Source organism: Balaenoptera musculus, chromosome 6 (genome assembly GCF_009873245.2).
Source record: "Balaenoptera musculus isolate JJ_BM4_2016_0621 chromosome 6, mBalMus1.pri.v3, whole genome shotgun sequence".
NCBI lineage: Eukaryota > Metazoa > Chordata > Mammalia > Artiodactyla > Balaenopteridae > Balaenoptera > Balaenoptera musculus.
In genome coordinates, this window is record NC_045790.1 from 16,059,145 (window position 1) to 16,076,133 (window position 16,989).

The 16,989-nt window shown below is 57.6% G+C and overlaps 2 protein-coding genes across 5 annotated transcripts; both read left to right on the forward strand.

Moving 5' to 3' along the window:
- Positions 1-396: 396 nt before the first annotated feature.
- LGI3 (leucine rich repeat LGI family member 3) lies at positions 397-9,178 on the forward strand. 2 transcript variants are annotated; one of them, XM_036856720.1, is made up of 8 exons: positions 397-842; positions 1,714-1,785; positions 2,600-2,671; positions 2,995-3,066; positions 3,167-3,238; positions 3,894-4,063; positions 4,218-4,382; positions 6,457-9,178. In XM_036856720.1, exons 1-8 carry the CDS (start codon positions 637-639, stop codon positions 7,272-7,274), a joined length of 1,647 nt encoding a protein of 548 aa, XP_036712615.1. In that variant the 5' UTR covers positions 397-636; the 3' UTR covers positions 7,275-9,178. The 2 variants fall into 2 exon arrangements, with proteins under 2 accessions (XP_036712615.1, XP_036712616.1); XM_036856721.1 differs by lacking the exon at positions 4,218-4,382.
- A 3,184-nt stretch (positions 9,179-12,362) lies between these two features.
- Positions 12,363-16,413, forward strand: REEP4 (receptor accessory protein 4). Of its 3 annotated transcripts, none has more exons than XM_036854327.1 (8): positions 12,363-13,146; positions 13,702-13,774; positions 14,169-14,245; positions 14,337-14,457; positions 14,868-14,981; positions 15,398-15,533; positions 15,678-15,823; positions 15,926-16,413. In XM_036854327.1, exons 1-8 carry the CDS (start codon positions 13,109-13,111, stop codon positions 15,989-15,991), a joined length of 771 nt encoding a protein of 256 aa, XP_036710222.1. In that variant the 5' UTR covers positions 12,363-13,108; the 3' UTR covers positions 15,992-16,413. The 3 variants fall into 3 exon arrangements, with proteins under 3 accessions (XP_036710222.1, XP_036710221.1, XP_036710220.1); XM_036854326.1 differs by having other exon boundaries at positions 12,363-12,890; positions 15,678-15,832; XM_036854325.1 differs by having other exon boundaries at positions 12,371-13,146; positions 15,678-15,832.
- Positions 16,414-16,989: the final 576 nt, after the last annotated feature.

Here is a 16,989-nt window from a genome sequence, read left to right on the forward strand (position 1 = left end):
CTCCCACAGACACAAAGGCACATTCTGTTTACTAGCCTGTGGAGACGTGAACACAGATACACACATGTCACTTATGACACATGACATGCCCATGAACTCTGCTTAGAGGCCGCTGAGCGCCAAGACATACGCACAGGTACACAGAGGTTCATGGATCTATACGTAGCGCAGAAATGCCTGCCCGGAGGAATATGTGCCTGTGCCCGTGCAGAGACAGGTGTGCACGCGTGCAGGATGCACAAGGAGACCTCGCACACACGCACTCACGCACAGCCACGAGCAGATGGCCCCAGAGACCGCCCGCAGGGTGTGCAGCGGCCAGGGCCGCAACCACTCCTTTCAGTGGCTACTCCCCGCCCGGGACTCCCCCCTCCGCCCAGCGCGCCCCCGCCGCCCGCCGCAGTCCGCGTACTCCCAGCCGGTCAGCCCTCGGCTCGCTCCGGGCTCCGCGCGTCTCTGCATCTCTCCGAGGGCTCGGCTCGCGGGAGCGAGCAGGGGAGGGGACGGCAGCCGGCGCCCGAGGGCCCGAGGAGTCGCTCTCCGCAGCGGGCAGCTGCGGCCCTAGCTGCGGCAGCGGCTGCCTGTGGCGCCCGCGCGGGGTGGCCGAGAGCGGTGGGGCGGGAGCTCTCAGGCAGCATGGCGGGGCTGCGGGCCAGGCTGGGCTCGGGGCTCGGGCTGCTGGCGCTGTCCACGCTGGGCCTCTGCCTAATGCTGCAAGTCGGCGCCAAGAGGCCCCCCAAGACGCCCCCGTGCCCGCCCAGCTGCTCCTGCACCAGGGACACCGCCTTCTGCGTGGACTCTAAGGCAGTGCCCAGGAACCTGCCCTCCGAGGTCATCTCTCTGTGAGTGCTCTGGTCTGGGGTGGGGTGGGGTGGGAGAGCTTGAGAGCAGAGGAAGGCAAAAACCTGCTCTGGGAGCGGGTGGGGAGAACCCCTGCTCCACCTCTACAAAGTGTGGGGACCAGGAGGGCTCCAGGGCGTCCTCAGGACTGGAGATTCAAGGCATCAGCCCTGGCTGGGAGTTCTGCAGTCATGCAGGCTCAGCAGCGGTGGCTGAGAAAGCTGGTGTTTATGGCCAAGAATGAATCATCACCACCATCGGCATCAATGTGACCTACTGTGTGCAGGGCTCTGGAGGGAGAGGGTTGTTTACATGAGCATGGGGGCCCCTGCCTGTGATGTCACACCAAGGACAGAAGGCTTCTTGTGGGGGAAGGGTGGCAGCAGGGGGAGGGGTGGAAGTGAGATACACTCCTACAGTGCCCTGGCATGGGCAGATGGCTGCCACTGGTCTCGCCAGCCACTCTGCACGGGGCCAGCCAGCCTGTCACTTGCAGCAAGCGGCCTCAGGGACTAGACAGTCTGTGTGGTCCTTGAGAGCAAGATGCTAATCCACCACCCCCATCCCAGTGCCCCATCCCTCAACAGCACCCAGCACACGGTGGGTGTCTGGATGATGGAGAAGGTGTGGGTAATGGAACCTTCTTTGGGCTGAGGTCCTTAGTGCTCAGAGAGGCAGTAGGGGAGGATGATGAGGAAGGCAGGCAGTGAGCTTGTGAGAAGGGAAAGACAGCCTCAAGTTGGGGGAGGAGCCAGGTGACATGGGGAGTTTCCAGGGCGAGGGTATGCAGAAACCACTGCCCTGTCCACCTCCTGCCACCCCAGCAGAGTCCCTGCATACGCCCCTCAGTACTGACTCAAGTGTCCCCTGCAGGACGCTGGTGAATGCTGCCTTTTCGGAGATCCAGGATGGAGCATTTTCCCACCTGCCACTGCTGCAGTTCCTGTATGGACAGAGCCTTGCTGAAGGAGGCCGGGGAAGCGGGGGGGGGCGGGCGGGGGAAGGGGACAGATCCTGGACTGGGGAGAGGGGAGAGGTTGTGAGTAGCCTTTGGAGGTTAGGAGGCAGGCGTCCCTTACTTTCTCTCCAATGGGAGAGCCACAAACAGTGAAACAGCGGGGAGTCAGGAGGGGTGCAGGGAGCAGCAGTTTTGGGGAAGGAAGATGGGGGTTGCCCACAAAAGCAAAGAAGCGGGTATTTGGGACCCAGTTAGGAATGGACTTTCCTCCTCTGCAGATCCCAAAGAATTGGGTGCAGTAATTTAGGCTGGTGCCAGAGGATGGACACTGCAGGGAAGAGAGCTCATCTTAGAGACAAGTGACCCCAGGGATCAGGTTCTGAAGAAAAAGCTGGGGACTGAAAGGGAGGGAAGACGGGAGGGTCTGGAATTCTAAAAGGGGCTGTTTATGTTTGAAGCCCCAGTTGCAGGAGAGAATATATGTGGTTATCCTCAAACTTACCATCCATCTGGGAGGGACTGGAGAGAGCTGGGGTGAGGGTGGGAGACAGAGCAGTGGGGAAGGACCCAGCTTGACAAGAGAGATCCGCCCCTGGCTGCTCTTACCCTAGGAGTAAATAGGGACCCTGGGAGCTTCTGGGACCAGAGCAGGCTCCTGCCTGGACCTGCCGCCCAGGCTGCTCTGGGGTTCTCTGCTGGGGTCCCAAGGGTGGGAGGCATGGCCCGGGGGTGAGGCAGCCGGCTGGGGGCTGGCATGGCAGGTGTGCCACTGGAAGCTCTAATCCACCTTTGTCTCTGCAGGTTACTCAATTCCAACAAGTTTACACTGATTGGAGACAATGCCTTCACAGGACTGTCTCACCTGCAGTACCTGTGCGTGGGAAGGAAAGGGGAATTGGGAAGTGGAAGGGAGGAGGGCTGAGGGGGAGGGGGAGTGAGGAGGGCTGGGGGGAGGTGAGGGGGTGAGAGCCCTTGAATCCTCTGACTGCAGGACCCAAGCAGAAGGTCATTTCATCCATCCCTCTGCCTAAACCATCCCGCCTGGATGCCCTGTCACCACAGACTTAATGTTGCCAGATTCAGAATGGAAGCCTGTCTTAGGGTCATGGGCTGGAATCTAGGTGGGGCATGGGAAGTAGCTGGTTGAGGGTCTGGGATCCCGACTGGTGGCTGAGACAAGTTCTTATTTTCTCCAGCTTCATTGAGAACAATGACATCTGGGCACTTTCCAAGTTTACCTTCAGAGGACTCAAGTCTTTGACACACCTGTGAGTACATCACACTCATACACCAGACCAAAGCCCCCTGTCTCCTGTGGCCTTTGGCTTCGGTCACGATCTTCAGATGACCCAGGGGTCTCTCTTGCAGCTCACTGGCCAACAATAACCTGCAGACACTGCCTAGAGACATCTTTCGGCCCCTGGACATCCTGAGTGACTTGTAAGGCCTGAGTCCTACTTCTTTTGACAATGGCACAGAGGGACACGTCCCTGGAGGGAGGGGTGTGGGAGCCAGAATTGGGAAGATCATAAGGTCTTGACAGGCTGGGAGGGTTTGGGTTTGGGGCGGGGAGAAGGCTAGGTTGAGTTATATATAGATTGGTAGCCTTTCAAGTTGGGGTTCTTCAAGGCATCTGTGGGCCCTCTTAAAATGCACACGAGATGTTATGTATATATGTCTTTTAAAACATGCGCTTTTAAAATCTATGTTTGATTTGAATCTACGTTAAAGTCTGATAGCATAGCCGCAGTCGTTGATCAGTATTTCTACAGGAAAACAAAAGCCCTGGATTATGGAAGGTTTGGAGGAATTGGGATGCAACAGATAGTTGTGCAGGTCATACACTGCAAAAGGCACCTGGCCAAGGAGGCAAGTAGGGGATGAAACTCAGCCCCCACTCTGCTGGCCAAGCACGTGTCCACGGGGCTGCACCCACCCCAAGGGGAACATCTTCCTAACTGGCACAAAGATGCCACATGAGCAACCAACAGCAGCCTTGACAATATCTACTTCTGAAAACCTAGATGGCCTGGGTGGGCAGAGCAGCTGGGAGCCTGTCCCTCTCTGTGTCCCCTCCATTACCCTCATGATCCAGGGACCTGCGGGGCAACTCGCTCAACTGTGACTGCAAGGTGAAGTGGCTGGTGGAGTGGCTGGCACACACCAACACCACGGTGGCGCCCATCTACTGCGCCAGCCCGCCCCGCTTCCAAGAGCACAAGGTGCAGGATCTGCCACTGCGGGAGTTCGACTGCATCACCACAGGTAGGAAGAAGGTGCCCCACCTCGGGCATCAGGCTGGGCCTCCCCAGGGAAGCTCCCAGCACCCTGCCTTGCCAGTCGAGTAACTCTTACCACCCAGAAAGCTCTTACCCTTCTCCCTAACCACCACCACCACCCCCCCGACCCATCCCTGCAGATTTCGTGCTGTACCAGACCCTGTCCTTCCCAGCGGTGTCGGCCGAGCCCTTCCTTTACTCCAGTGACCTCTATTTGGCTTTGGCCCAGCCAGGAGCCAGCGCTTGCACCATCCTCAAGTGGGACTATGTTGAAAGGCAGCTTCGAGACTATGATAGAATCCCAGGTATCTGCGCCTGGCCTGGTTGCGGTGGTCCTTATGGTGGGGTGGGCTCCATTGTTCCTCTTCATTGAGTTCCTATAGGTAGAAGGATAGATGAAACATGGTCTCTGCACATAAGAACTTTCTAGTCTTTGGGGGGAGGCTGATACATACACACATAACATCCACATAATACGTAGGTGTTAGGAGGAAGATATGACCACAATGCTCTGGGAGCACAAAGGAGAGGCCTATCCTGGGCAATCAAGGAAGGCTTCCTGGTGGAGGGGATGCCTACGCTGAATCTTGAAGGATAAGGGAGAGGGAGGAGTGATGTCCAGGATCCTGGCTTAAGTAACTGGATGGTGCCAGAGAACTAAGGAAGATACAGGAGTGGCTAGTGAGCTCAGTTTGGGATCCACTGAGTTTAAGCTGAGTCTCGAAGGCTGAGGGAGACTTAGCTAGGAGAAAAATTGTGGGAAGGGTATTCTGGCAGAGGGAACGGCATGAGCAAAGTCAAGAAGGTGTGCAGCAGCTTAGCATGTGAGAGTATGCACGTGTAAACAATTAGCAGCTCGCAGGATGACAGCATAATGTTCAAGGTGGAGAGTGGCAGACGAGACCCGAGAGAGAGATGAGGACCAGACCATTGACAGGTTCTGAGCAGAGTGTATGAATCAATCCAATCTGTATTTTGGAAAATTCCCTCTGTAAGCAGTGTGGAGAGTGCTAGGCATGAAGCAAGACAGGTGGGCACACCAGGAGGGGTTCAGCTGGAGCCTGGACTGAGACAGCAGCAGTGTGGATAGAGAGGTAGAATAAGGGGGGATTGAACTGACACAAGAGGAAATGGAAAGTTTATATTGCCCTGTATCTATGAAAGAACTTGAAGTCGTTACATAAAAAACCCTTCTCCCAAAGAAGACTCCAGGGCCAGATGGTGAATTCCATCAAACGTTTAAGGAAGAAATAATACCAATCTTACACACACTGTATTAGAAAGCAGAAGGGAGGGTTGACAGGACTTAGGGACTGGTCAGCAGTGGGTGAGGGAGAGGGCGGCAGTGTTGGGGATGGCTCCCAGGATTCAGGATGGGGTGACTGGGCAGAGCCACAAATTGAAATCAAGAACACAGGTTTTGGGGTAGATACAGAGCTCAGTCTCGGCCAGCCAGAGTTTGAGATGCTTGTGGATGTCGGGGGAAGGAGGGTCTAAGCTGCTGCTCAGGAGCTGGGGGAGTCATCAGCATCTGGGTGCACAGACCAAGGCTGTGGAAAGGACTCAGGGCAGTGACTGCCAGAGGCTGAGGCTCAGCACAGGCTTCCCTTGGGAAACAGGTGGGGTCACGAGGAGGAGGAGGGTGGTGAAGCAGCGCTGGCAAGCAGGAGAGGAGGGGCGATGACTGGGGACACCAGGAGAGGCGAGAGTGTGTCCACACATGACTCCGGTGCCTGAGAAGGGGTCCGGGCAATCTGGTTGTGATGCAGATGTTCTCGTACATAAAAGCCCTCTCACAAGTGGGAGCTCTTGGGGGATTGTGTTTTCATACACAAGGCTCCAAGGCTCTGTTTACCTAGGCTTTGTCACCAGCTGTGGCTGTGTTCAAACTCTTTCTCCTTCCCCTGCCTGGACATTCGCCAGTGGGGTAGCTTAGGGCAAGTCACTAAGACTCCAAGCCTCAATTACTTCCTGTGTGAAATTACAAAATAATAGGGTGTATTTCAGCATGATTCATTGAGGCAATGTGTTCACACTTAGCACAGTGACTATACACAATAAAAGTTCAATAATGGACATGACGGTTACACAATCGGTCGATATCTAGCAGCACTTACTTTGTGCTCAGTGTCAGCTTGTATTTGAACCTTGGGGTCAAGAGCAAAGGGAGGGTGATGCTGAGATTGATTATTAGCTGTGAGACAATTAGAAAGCATTGAGCACCCAGTGGATATTCAGCGGGGAGAGAATACTGTAGCAAAGACCTTTAGTCTTCGCCCACCGTTGGAAGGGACCAACCCTCTTTTCTGAGGGTGTGGCGTGGGGCAGGGGCTTGCGGGCCCCCTGACGCTGCCTGACTCGTTTCCCTCCATCCTGCAGCCCCCTCTGCAGTGCACTGCAAGCCGATGGTGGTGGACAGCCAGCTGTATGTGGTGGTGGCCCAGTTGTTTGGTGGCTCTTACATTTACCACTGGGACCCCAACACCACGCGCTTCACCAAGCTGCAGGACATCGACCCTCAGCGCGTGCGCAAGCCCAATGACCTCGAGGCCTTCCGCATCGATGGCGACTGGTACTTTGCCGTGGCTGACAGCTCCAAGGCGGGGGCCACCAGCCTCTACCGCTGGCACCAGAACGGCTTCTACTCCCACCAGGCCCTGCATGCCTGGCACCGTGACACTGACCTGGAATTTGTAGACGGCGAGGGCAAGCCACGCCTGATCGTGTCCAGCAGCTCCCAGGCCCCCGTCATCTATCAGTGGAGTCGCACCCAGAAGCAGTTTGTGGCCCAGGGCGAGGTGACCCAGGTGCCTGATGCCCAGGCTGTGAAACACTTCCGCGCAGGCCGCGACAGCTACCTGTGCCTCAGCCGCTACATCGGCGACTCCAAGATCCTGCGCTGGGAGGGCACCCGCTTCTCCGAGGTGCAGGCGCTGCCCTCCAGGGGCTCGCTGGCCCTGCAGCCCTTCCTGGTGGGTGGCCGCCGCTACCTGGCGCTGGGCAGCGACTTCTCCTTCACACAGATCTACCAGTGGGATGAGGGGCGGCAGAAGTTTGTGCGGTTCCAGGAGCTGGCGGTGCAGGCCCCTCGGGCCTTCTGCTACATGCCTGCTGGGGACGCCCAGCTGCTCCTGGCCCCCAGCTTCAAGGGACAGACACTCGTGTACCGACACGTGGTGGTGGATCTCAGTGCCTAGAGGGGGTCCGAGGCCTCTGGGTTCCTCGGGCAGCCCTGGAGGCTGGGTGGAGCCTCCAGGTGAGCAGCATGTTTGCCTGTGTGGACACATTTAGCCAGCCTGCATACGTGCCCTCACGTACACATCCCCCCGGTGAGCGTGGACCGTACCGTGGACTCTAGCCCAGGGATGCCACTTAATTTTCACTGTAATCAGCATGACGTCTTGTATACGCACCAGACAGCCCAGCCCCTGGTGCCCTCCCATATGTGGACGCCGGTTCACCCCACACCACATGTGCAGCCTCCCTTGCTCTGCTGCCTTCCACATGCTCTGGCCCAGGGAGGGGTCCTGGGGGCGCTGGAGGCTGAACCGCTCCCTCCTGTTCTTCAGCTTATCCTTCTGACCCTCTGGTCTTTCCTGTTGGTGCTCCAGGTGTCTGTTTACCTGCTCATGCTCCGCATTGCAGCCCATGGCCACGTCCTTCGTACTGCCGGGTGCGCTCACCCACGCTACCTGCCTTCTGCACGCACACGTGGACACGGACAGACTCCCTCAGTTACACGCACACACACCTGTCTACACTCCCATCTCCACGTGCACACATGCAGATTCAGCGCTGCCTAAAGTGGGTCCCCTCCATGACCTTGCCTCTCTTCCTGGAGGGGCACAGAGTACCCACCCTCCTCTGCTCACCCCTGGTGTGCCCACCCTGCAGCTGAAAACGATTGGAATGGTGGTGCCAACCTCTGGGCACCAGCTTGACCTCCTGGGGGCAAAGCCCCTCTGCCCGAAGCAATAACAACAGCTCCAGCAGACCCTGCCGTCTTCCCAGCGCTGTCTCAGTGCTCACTGGAGTTTCCTTCTCTGACCCTGAATCCAGCTCACTGGTGAACAGGAGACCACCCAGATGAAAGCCTTTCTGCTTTTCTTTCCTTAGCTGCCCCAGCCTCAGACCACCCCCTGGTTCAGCCCCACCATTGGGATATGGACCCTGCACTGTGTTGGCTCCTTTGGGTGCGTCCAAGGGCTGGCCAAGCCAGGGATGCTGCAAGCACCTGAGGCATCTGGGCAGGTGCCAGGAGTGGAACTGGGCTGAAGAGCATCCTGGGGGCCCTGGCGCCCCTCCAAACCACAGAGGCACACCCCAGGAGCACTGCCTTTCAGTGCAAGCTGAGTGCCGCAGGGGGGCGGGAGGGAGGGTCCCGTGGGAGCAGCACCTGGCAGCCAAGCTTCTGCTGCTCTCTGCTGTACGCTGGGAATGGAGGGCTCTGAGATGTTAGGCTGGTAGGGAAGGCACAGGGCGGGGAGTCTCTTCCCTGTGCCCAGACTGTGTGGGGACCTCCAGGTAGGAGGATGCCCGGGGGCACTTGGGGACAATGCTCTGATTCACTTGCTTCAAATAAAAAGTTTCCACCCCATTGACGGCTCTCAGGTATCCAATGGTGATGGTCAGCAGCACCTGTTTCCTTAAGAACAGAGCTGTGTTGTCTGTCCCTGCTGCTTGCAGGGGGCCAGCATCAGCTTTCAGACCCCCTTCCTCCCTGCTCCCCTCCCTCTGAGGAGTGAGTAGGCACCCCAAAGTCAGCCGGTGCTGGGGTCAGGAGTTCATGGTGATGACGTTCAGGTGCTGGGTGTGACTAGTCTCTATCACCTGGGGCTGACTCACGGCCAAGTGTTCCTTCCTGGAGATCACAGTCTTGGGGCCCACTGAGACTGGAGGCTGTCCCTCGGTCAGGTCAAATCCAACCAACAGGGCCAAGGACAAGCTCAGCAGTCCGTCTCCTCTCCACCCCCCTCTGCTGGACAAATATGTCATCGCTGCCACCCTCGGCCCTAGGTGTGAGATTTCAAGCAAGTGGACTGATTTCTCCAAGCTGAGCTTCTCCTTCTGTAAAGTAAATAATAAAACCTACTTTGTCCAATCCTGATTCTGCCACTTGCTAGCTTGGAGGTCTCAACCATGTTCCTTCGCCTATTTGTATCTCATTTTCCTCATCTGGAAAATGTGGATAATCATGCTACCTATGTGACAGGGTTAACGTGAGATTTGAATGCATTAGATTTATAATGTGTTAATATATGTAAGGCTTAGAATCGTGTGTCTGGCACAGAACTAAGATTTTTTATTTTTGATTGTAGGACTCTAGGAGATACCCGGGTGGCTCAGAGAAGGCTGCTTTGTGGGCGAGGAGAAGGTTGATCTTTGGGGAGACCTGCTGTCTGTGGATTAGGGTTCCTGACCTATCTTCAGTCTCAGAGGCCCTGTACCCTACATCTTACCTTTAGCCTCAGATGCCCACTCCTCACAGTAGGGAATCTCATAGGTGATGTGTTTGGGTTTCCACCTCCTAAAACCACATTCACATGCTCTTGGCTTAGCAGGTATCTCTTGGGACCCCCCAGCCACAGTGTCCTGGGAATGCCTGTCCTGCTTTTTCAAATGGGGAATGGGCCCTCATGCTGTGCCAGGGAGAGGTTGCCAGGGAAAGAGGGTTGAGTCTCCCAGACATGTTGGCACTCTGTTGCCCAGTAGAAAGATAAACATCACTCTGACTGTCACTCCCCCCAGGGCAACCCCCAGGGTTGGGAGACACTTCTCCCCCTGAATGCCCAGCTTTCTGCACATGGGGAATGGAGCCCACCATATGCCTGCCTGGTCACCTGCCAGAGGTGGGTCATCATATGTCCAGAGAGCTGCTTAGCAACCCACTGTAACCGGGTGACTGTGTCAACAGCTCAGGACCAATGGGCGTGAGAGGCAGAGTCCACTCACTCTGCCAAAGCCCAGGAGGGTGACCCCCTCAGCTGTCAGCCTCACGCCCCTCCATGCTCTTAGTAGCAGACCTCGGATGTCTTGTCCCTTAGATTTTTCCAAGCACAGTCATCGGGACCAAGAGTCTCCATGTGAGAGATGGTCCCAGCTGGGTTGGCTTAGGCACAGGGGAGCTCCTCTCCAGCAAATGGGGGTAAAGTGAGGCCTGTGATGCTGAGGGCAGGTGACTCTGGAAGGCAGCGAAGGTGGGGGAGGGGAGGCAGTTCTGCAGCAGGTACCAAAGGCCCGAGGCTCACATGCATACAGTCAGCCCAGGCACCCTAACTTCTGGAGGAATGGATGTCCATTCCCTTTTCTGTACCCCCTGCTCCTCCTGAGCTGTCCAGAGGTTCGGTCACATCCTTTTGCTCCAAGGAGACAAGGATAATTTTCACCTTCATTACAATGTCTGTGATCAGAGATGGATGGTGGCCGGGACCTTCCTGAGGGGATCCTAGCCCTGGGTGGTTCTTGTTCCTCCAAACTAGGGTGGGAGTTAGGGCCAATGTGAGAAGGTGGTTAGGTGGGGAGAGGGAGGCATCAGGGCCTTGGGGGTGTTTCTCCTGTGGGCCAGTTTCACTGCAAGCTCTCCCACTCAGCAACACCAATAAAACTGATGATGATAATTATGACTATATAATCAATGAGTGTTTATTTATTCCCAAGAAGCCTCCTTTCCCTCCATCATTAGCTATTCCATCCTTTCGATAGATGGTGAGTGTTAACTGTGGCTCTAATAAAAAGTAATAACTGCCCAAGTTTTCTCGTTTTTTCCCCACGCTCTGGGCAGCTCTGCTGTCACCCTCACTTCAGCCCTGCGAGGCAGAGGGGAAGCTGTGCGGGGTGGCGGGGGGGGGGGGGGGTGGGGAATGATGCACTCCCCATTTTCAGAGGGAGGAATGAGGCACCTAGCAGAAGAGGTACAAAGAATGCAACCCCACGTGGAAAGTTGTAGAAGCAGCAAAGTTTGCCTTCTCTCTTTTTTTTTTTAATTACTTTTTATTGGAGTATAGTTGATTTACAATATTGTAAGCCTTTTCTTTTGAGCTTCCCGCCTTCTTCCAGATACACACCTTCCTCCTAGAGGAGCTTTTCCATTCCCTGTCCCCTCCCAGGGCTGCCCTCAGAAGACTGATTAATCTAAGCATTTATTTATCGTTCACCATCAGGTGCCATTAGGCAAGTTACTTTCCACCATTGAGCCTATTTCCTAAATGGTAAAAAAAAAAAAAAAAAGGATCTTTGTAAAGATCAAGTCTCTGCGCTCAAAAACGCACTACAAAATGGCAGTCGTTGATACTGTTAAGCTCTCAGGGATATCTGTGTTCTTGACTCACGGAAATAGGTGGGATTTCAAACTTTTGGGGAAGAAGACATGGGGGGCTGGGGACTCCACCCAGAATCTTTCAAATCAGCCTGCCCAGGGATGTGGGCTCTGGAAAGGTATCCCAGAGAGAAGTCAACTCCTGAAGCCCACTCTTCAGCAGGGTGAGCGGGATGGGGGTGATGAGTCCCTCAGGTTCCCTCTCCTCCACCTCCTCCCCACTTTCCCTCTAGGTCACCTCAGCATCTTTGAGGTGCTTACTGATCTCCCGACCTAGTGCTATAAGAGCCGGATTTGCTGGCGCCCAGCCAAACCTCCTTCTAGTTCTCACCTGAGCCTCTAACGGGGGACGTCCACCCATCTCATGCCCATTCCCATTTCACAGAGGGGGAAAACGAGGCAAAAGAGGGGAACTAGTGAAGATCCGCGAAAACTCTGGGCTCCAAATGCCCTTCGTTTCTTTCTTCCCCCGTCGCACCTTTTTTTTTTTTTTAAATTTATTTATTTTTGGCTGCATTGGGTCTTGGTTGCTGCGCGCGGGCTTTCTCCAGTTGTGGCGAGTGGGGGCTACTCCTCGTTGCGGTGCGCGGGCTTCTCATTGCGGTGGCTTCTCTTGTTGCGGAGCATGGACTCTAGGCACGCGGGCTTCAGTAGTTGTGGCTCGCGGGCCCTATAGCGCAGGCTCAGTACTTGTGGCGCACGGGCTTACTTGCTCCGCGGCATGTGGGATCGGGAACGGACCAGGGCTTAGAACCCGTGTTCCCTGTATTGGCAGGCGGATTCTTAACCACTGCACCACCAGGGAAGTCCGCACCTTTTTGTTTCCGCTTCCTACCCCCAAATCTTTCCCATTCGGAGGGCTACTCAACCTACGGGCCCCATCCACCAGTCGGAGGCGCACCGCCACTTTAAGGGGCAGGCCTCTCACCTCCCTGACCTCGCCCCGCCCCCTCCGCGGCCGCACTGCGCCTGCGCCACGCGCCGGAGACCTGGGGTTGGGCAGAGCTCAGTTCCGTGCAACTTTCAAGTGAGTTGCAAACTCCGCCCCGAGGCCGGTGCAGGTGTCCTGGCGCACTGGGGCCGCGGGAACCCGCACGAACGCAGGCTGCGACCAGCCACCCCTTGCCCGGGACCCACAGCGCCCCCGGCAAGGGCCGAACGCCTGGTTCTCCGGGGCAGGAAGTGCGCGTCGGAGCCGTAACTGCCCGAGCGGCGGGGCGGAAGAGCGTGCCGGCCGGTACCGGCTCCCAACTCGGTTCCTGCCTGCCCCGGCCCACTGGTCTCCCCATTCTTCAGGCTTCCAGCACTGCGGAGTTAGTGGGCGGTGGGCTCCGCCTCCACCAAGAGGCAGCCCGAGCGCCCCTGTGGTTCCCACACCTCCGCTGTTAATCCCATCCCAGCTCAGGCGTGAGCGTCCCTCTGGGCCTCTTCCTGGAGGGATCTCCCTTCGCTCCCGAGACTGCAGGATGGTGTCCTGGATGATCTGTCGCCTGGTGGTGTGAGTATGGCCGCTCTAATACCCTCTCTATCCCTGGATGTCAGCCCGCCCCTGGGGTGGAAGCTGGGAATGTCTGGTGGAGAAGGGGGCTTTTTCTGAGCTATGTCACACCTTTCCCCTCCCTCCAACATTCACCGCAAGGGTTAACGGACCTGCGGGCCTGCACAAGGCATTGGGCACCGTGTGCTTGTCGCCCTGCACTCAAGCCTACTTGGCTGATGGCGACCCCCTGCAGTCGCACACACACTGCAGGCAGGTGAGTGGGACGGAGGACCACAGTCCGGCCAGCCGCCCCTTGGCAAAGACAGGATGTGGCACGTTGTGGGCAGAGAATCCAGGTGCCGGCTTCCCATCTGAGCAGTCAGTCACGTGACTCACCACCCTGGCCCCAGCTTCCCCACTCTGTCCTACTCCTCACCTGGCTGGAATATCCTTGCCTGCAACCTGGCAGTGCCAGGTCTGGTGGCCCTGGGCCTGATTGCACTTCCAGGGGAGGGAACAGCCTGGTGCTCTCATGGCTCCGAAGCCTGCCTCCCACTCACCTTGTGGAGTGGCTGTCTGTGCTCTCGCTGCATCATGCACCCATGGGCCACTCGTGCAGGCCTGGGCAGGCTTGGGATGTTTGTAAACAGCAGGGTGGGGAGGTGGCCTCCAGGGCACTGAGTCAGGTGCAGGTTGTGCAAGCCAAGCGGGAAGAACAGGGCAGGCACTGCCACCTCGAACATGGGGTGGGGGGGAGGCCGCCACCTGGCAGGGACATGGGGCGTGGTGCTCCTCACACTCTCCCTCTGCTTTGGGGGCTGCTCTTCAGGCTGGTGTTTGGGATGCTGTACCCAACTTATGCTTCCTACAAGGCTGTGAAGACCAAGAACATTCGTGAATATGTGAGTGCGGGGGTGGGCAGGAGGGCTCAGCTCAGGTGGGGGGACCACAGCCTTGGGGGTGTGGTAGGATTTGGCGAGGTGGGGGAGTCCGAGCTGGCCTCCCTTTCCTCCAGGGGTAGAATCTGGTGGCGTACCCTGGAGCAGAGTGGGTGTGGATGGAGGATGGGCTATTGGGATTCTTTGCAGGATCTTGTGGGTGCAGCCTGTTGGGGGTGGGTACAGGAATGAGTGGCAGTTTCTCAGAGGCAACTTTCTAAGGCCAGCCAGGTGCCAGGGGAATGCAGTGGGACGGGCTTTCTGGAATCTCTGGGCTGGGTCAGCCCGGGACAGGGGATTTGGCACTGCAGGCTCAGCTGCTGGCCTCTGACCTCTCTGCCCGCCCCTCCCCGTCCAGGTTCGGTGGATGATGTACTGGATCGTCTTTGCACTCTTCATGGCAGTGGAGACCTTCACAGACATCTTTATTTCCTGGTATGGGCACTGGGGTTCTGTGGGCTGCGGGGAGGGGGTGGCCCTCCCTGGCCTGGCTCCCTGGCAGACCTTGCCCCCTCTGCTCTGACAGGTTCCCTTTCTACTACGAGATCAAGATGGCATTTGTGCTGTGGCTGCTTTCACCCTATACCAAGGGGGCCAGCCTGCTTTACCGCAAGTTCGTCCACCCATCCTTGTCTCGCCATGAGAAGGTACCCCAGGGGGTGGCAGGGCGGGCAGTGTAGGAGTGGGTGTGAGGCGAAGAGCCCTGGACTTGCAGCTCAAGACACTGGGGACACCTAGGCTCAAATCCCATCCTGCTGCTGTTTAGCCATGGGACCTTGACAGAGCCTAGCCTTCCTCCTCTTCTGGGAAAATCAAATGGGGACACACGTGAATGACCTTTTGGGGGTGTGAGACACCAGCTGGAAGTTGGTTTGGGGATGGTGGGCGGAGGCTGGAGCATGGCCGATCATTGAGGTGCAGCATCCGGTGAGTGGATGGGGAGCCCTGTGCTCTGTGGGTGGGGTGGGCTGGCAGGCGTGGCTCCCGGTGGTTCTTCTGGGCCATAGGGGAGTGACTAGGGCTGTCCGCCTGAGCTTTCCTTCCCCCGTGTCCGCAGGAGATCGACACCTACATCGTGCAGGCCAAGGAGCGCAGCTACGAGACGGTGCTCAGCTTTGGGAAGCGGGGCCTCAACATTGCCGCCTCGGCTGCTGTGCAGGCAGCCACCAAGGTGCCCTGGGCCCCAGCCCTCCCCCACCCCCACCCCTACCCCCAGGGCCTTTTGAGCGAGTCCAGCTCTCTGTCAGGGAGCTGAGAGATCGCAGCTGTCCAGGCCGGGGGAACAGGGGCGAGAGGTGACAGGTGGGGTGTTGGCAGGAGCACAGAGCTTTAAGTTCAGACTTCCCTGGCTCTGACACTGACCGTGAGTGGCTGCTCTTGCTCCCTGGGCCCTACCTTCCTGCTGGCGCCACAAAGGCACAGGGCTAGAAGGTTGCCATGTTTCTTTCGGTTCTGAGGCCTGTGCCCCAGGGATTGCTTGCAGGTCAGCCTTGATTTTCCTGGGCAGCTCCCCTGGTTGAGGCCCCTTCCTGCCAGGAGCCCTGCCCCCCTCCGTCAGGTGGTGCAGCGGATCCCACTCTCTTGCAGAGTCAGGGCGCACTGGCCGGAAGGCTGCGGAGCTTCTCCATGCAGGACCTGCGCACCATCTCCGATGCCCCCGCCCCCACCTACCAGGATCCCCTCTACCTGGAGGACCAGGTACCCCACCGCAGGCCACCCATCGGTGAGTGGGCAGAGGAAACCAGAGCTGTCCCAGGAGGGATGGCTTCCTCCAGGGCCAGAGGAAAGCCTGGCTCAGCTGGCCCCAGGCCTTCAGACTGTGTCCGTGCCCAGCTTTGCCTCCCGGCCTCCCTCTCCTCCACAACAGGGTACCGGGCAGGGGGCCTGCAGGACAGTGACACCGAGGATGACTGTTGGTCAGACACAGAAGTGGTCCCCCAGCCATCAGCGCGGCCCCGAGAGAAGCCTCTGGGCCGCACCCAGAGTCTGCGTGTGGTCAAGAGGAAGCCGCTGGTGCGGGAGGTCGGTGGTGAGGAAGGCACACGGGAAGCGAGCTGCCCTGGTGGCCGCCTCAGCCCGCATCTCTCACGGTGTGCCCGCTCTCTCTCCCCACAGGGCACCTCGCGCTCCCTGAAGGTTCGGACGAGGAAGAAGACCACGCCTTCAGACATGGACAGCTAGGGTCTGTGGAGCCTGGCCCGGTCGTACTTCGTGCCCTGCAGGGCGTTGGGACTGTTTGGAGGGGACCTCTGGCTGCACGTCTGGCCTGCCTGCACCAGCTGCCCGGGTGCTGCCCTCCTGACTCTTGCTGTCGGTTACGGGCCACGTGTGGGGCTGCACCCATGATGTACCAAAGCAGGCTGGGCTCAGGGTTCTATTTATTGTCCTCCTCGCCCCTCTACCTTCCCAGGTATGGAACCAGAGCCCTCCCCAGACCCCTGAAAAATGAAACCCAAAGCCCACCCAGCTGTGTTCGTTCCTTCCTGTCCTTCAAAGTACTTCACAGCCTTCTCCAAGGCCGTGTGTGTGTCCTGGTTGTGTGGTTTGTGTTGGTGAATGAGGCCAGGTTTGTGGAAGTTTTGATAAATAAATGCGTAAAAGTGCTCTGTCTCTTCTGGTTTGTAGTCCCAGCCCTCACAGCACGTGTTATTAAACAGCCTGCCCCAGGCCAGTCTGGGCCTAGTGCTGAAAGGCCGGACAGACTGCCAGAGGGGCCCAGTGTTCTGGGGCAGATAGCCATTGACAAATTGTTGTGATGCGGCAAGTACTATTATGGAAAGCTCTTGGGGACCTCTGAGAACATGGATGGGAGAGTGGGGTGTGGTGGGGGGGGGCGGGCAGTCCAGAGTCTAAGAATGCAATCCGGAGGGGATGGGATCAGGCCTTGACGGGAAGTAGAAACCAGTGGGGGCGAAGGTGTGGAGGGACCTCAGGCAGCACGATAATCTCATGGGGATTAGCTGAAGCTGTGCAGAAGATTAGGGCTGGGGAGGCCGATTTCCTCCAAGGGCCTGCCAGGCCTCTAGGCAGCTCCCGGTGCATCGAGTTCGTAAACACTCAGGTTGACAGTAGGAGCTTTGCACCTCTGTGGAGTGGCCGTGAGAGGGCAGCAGCTGCCAGGGTCTGGGCTGCCCCCAGCTTCCAGGTCAAGGAGGGCGGAGCTTGGAGGCTGGGTAGAG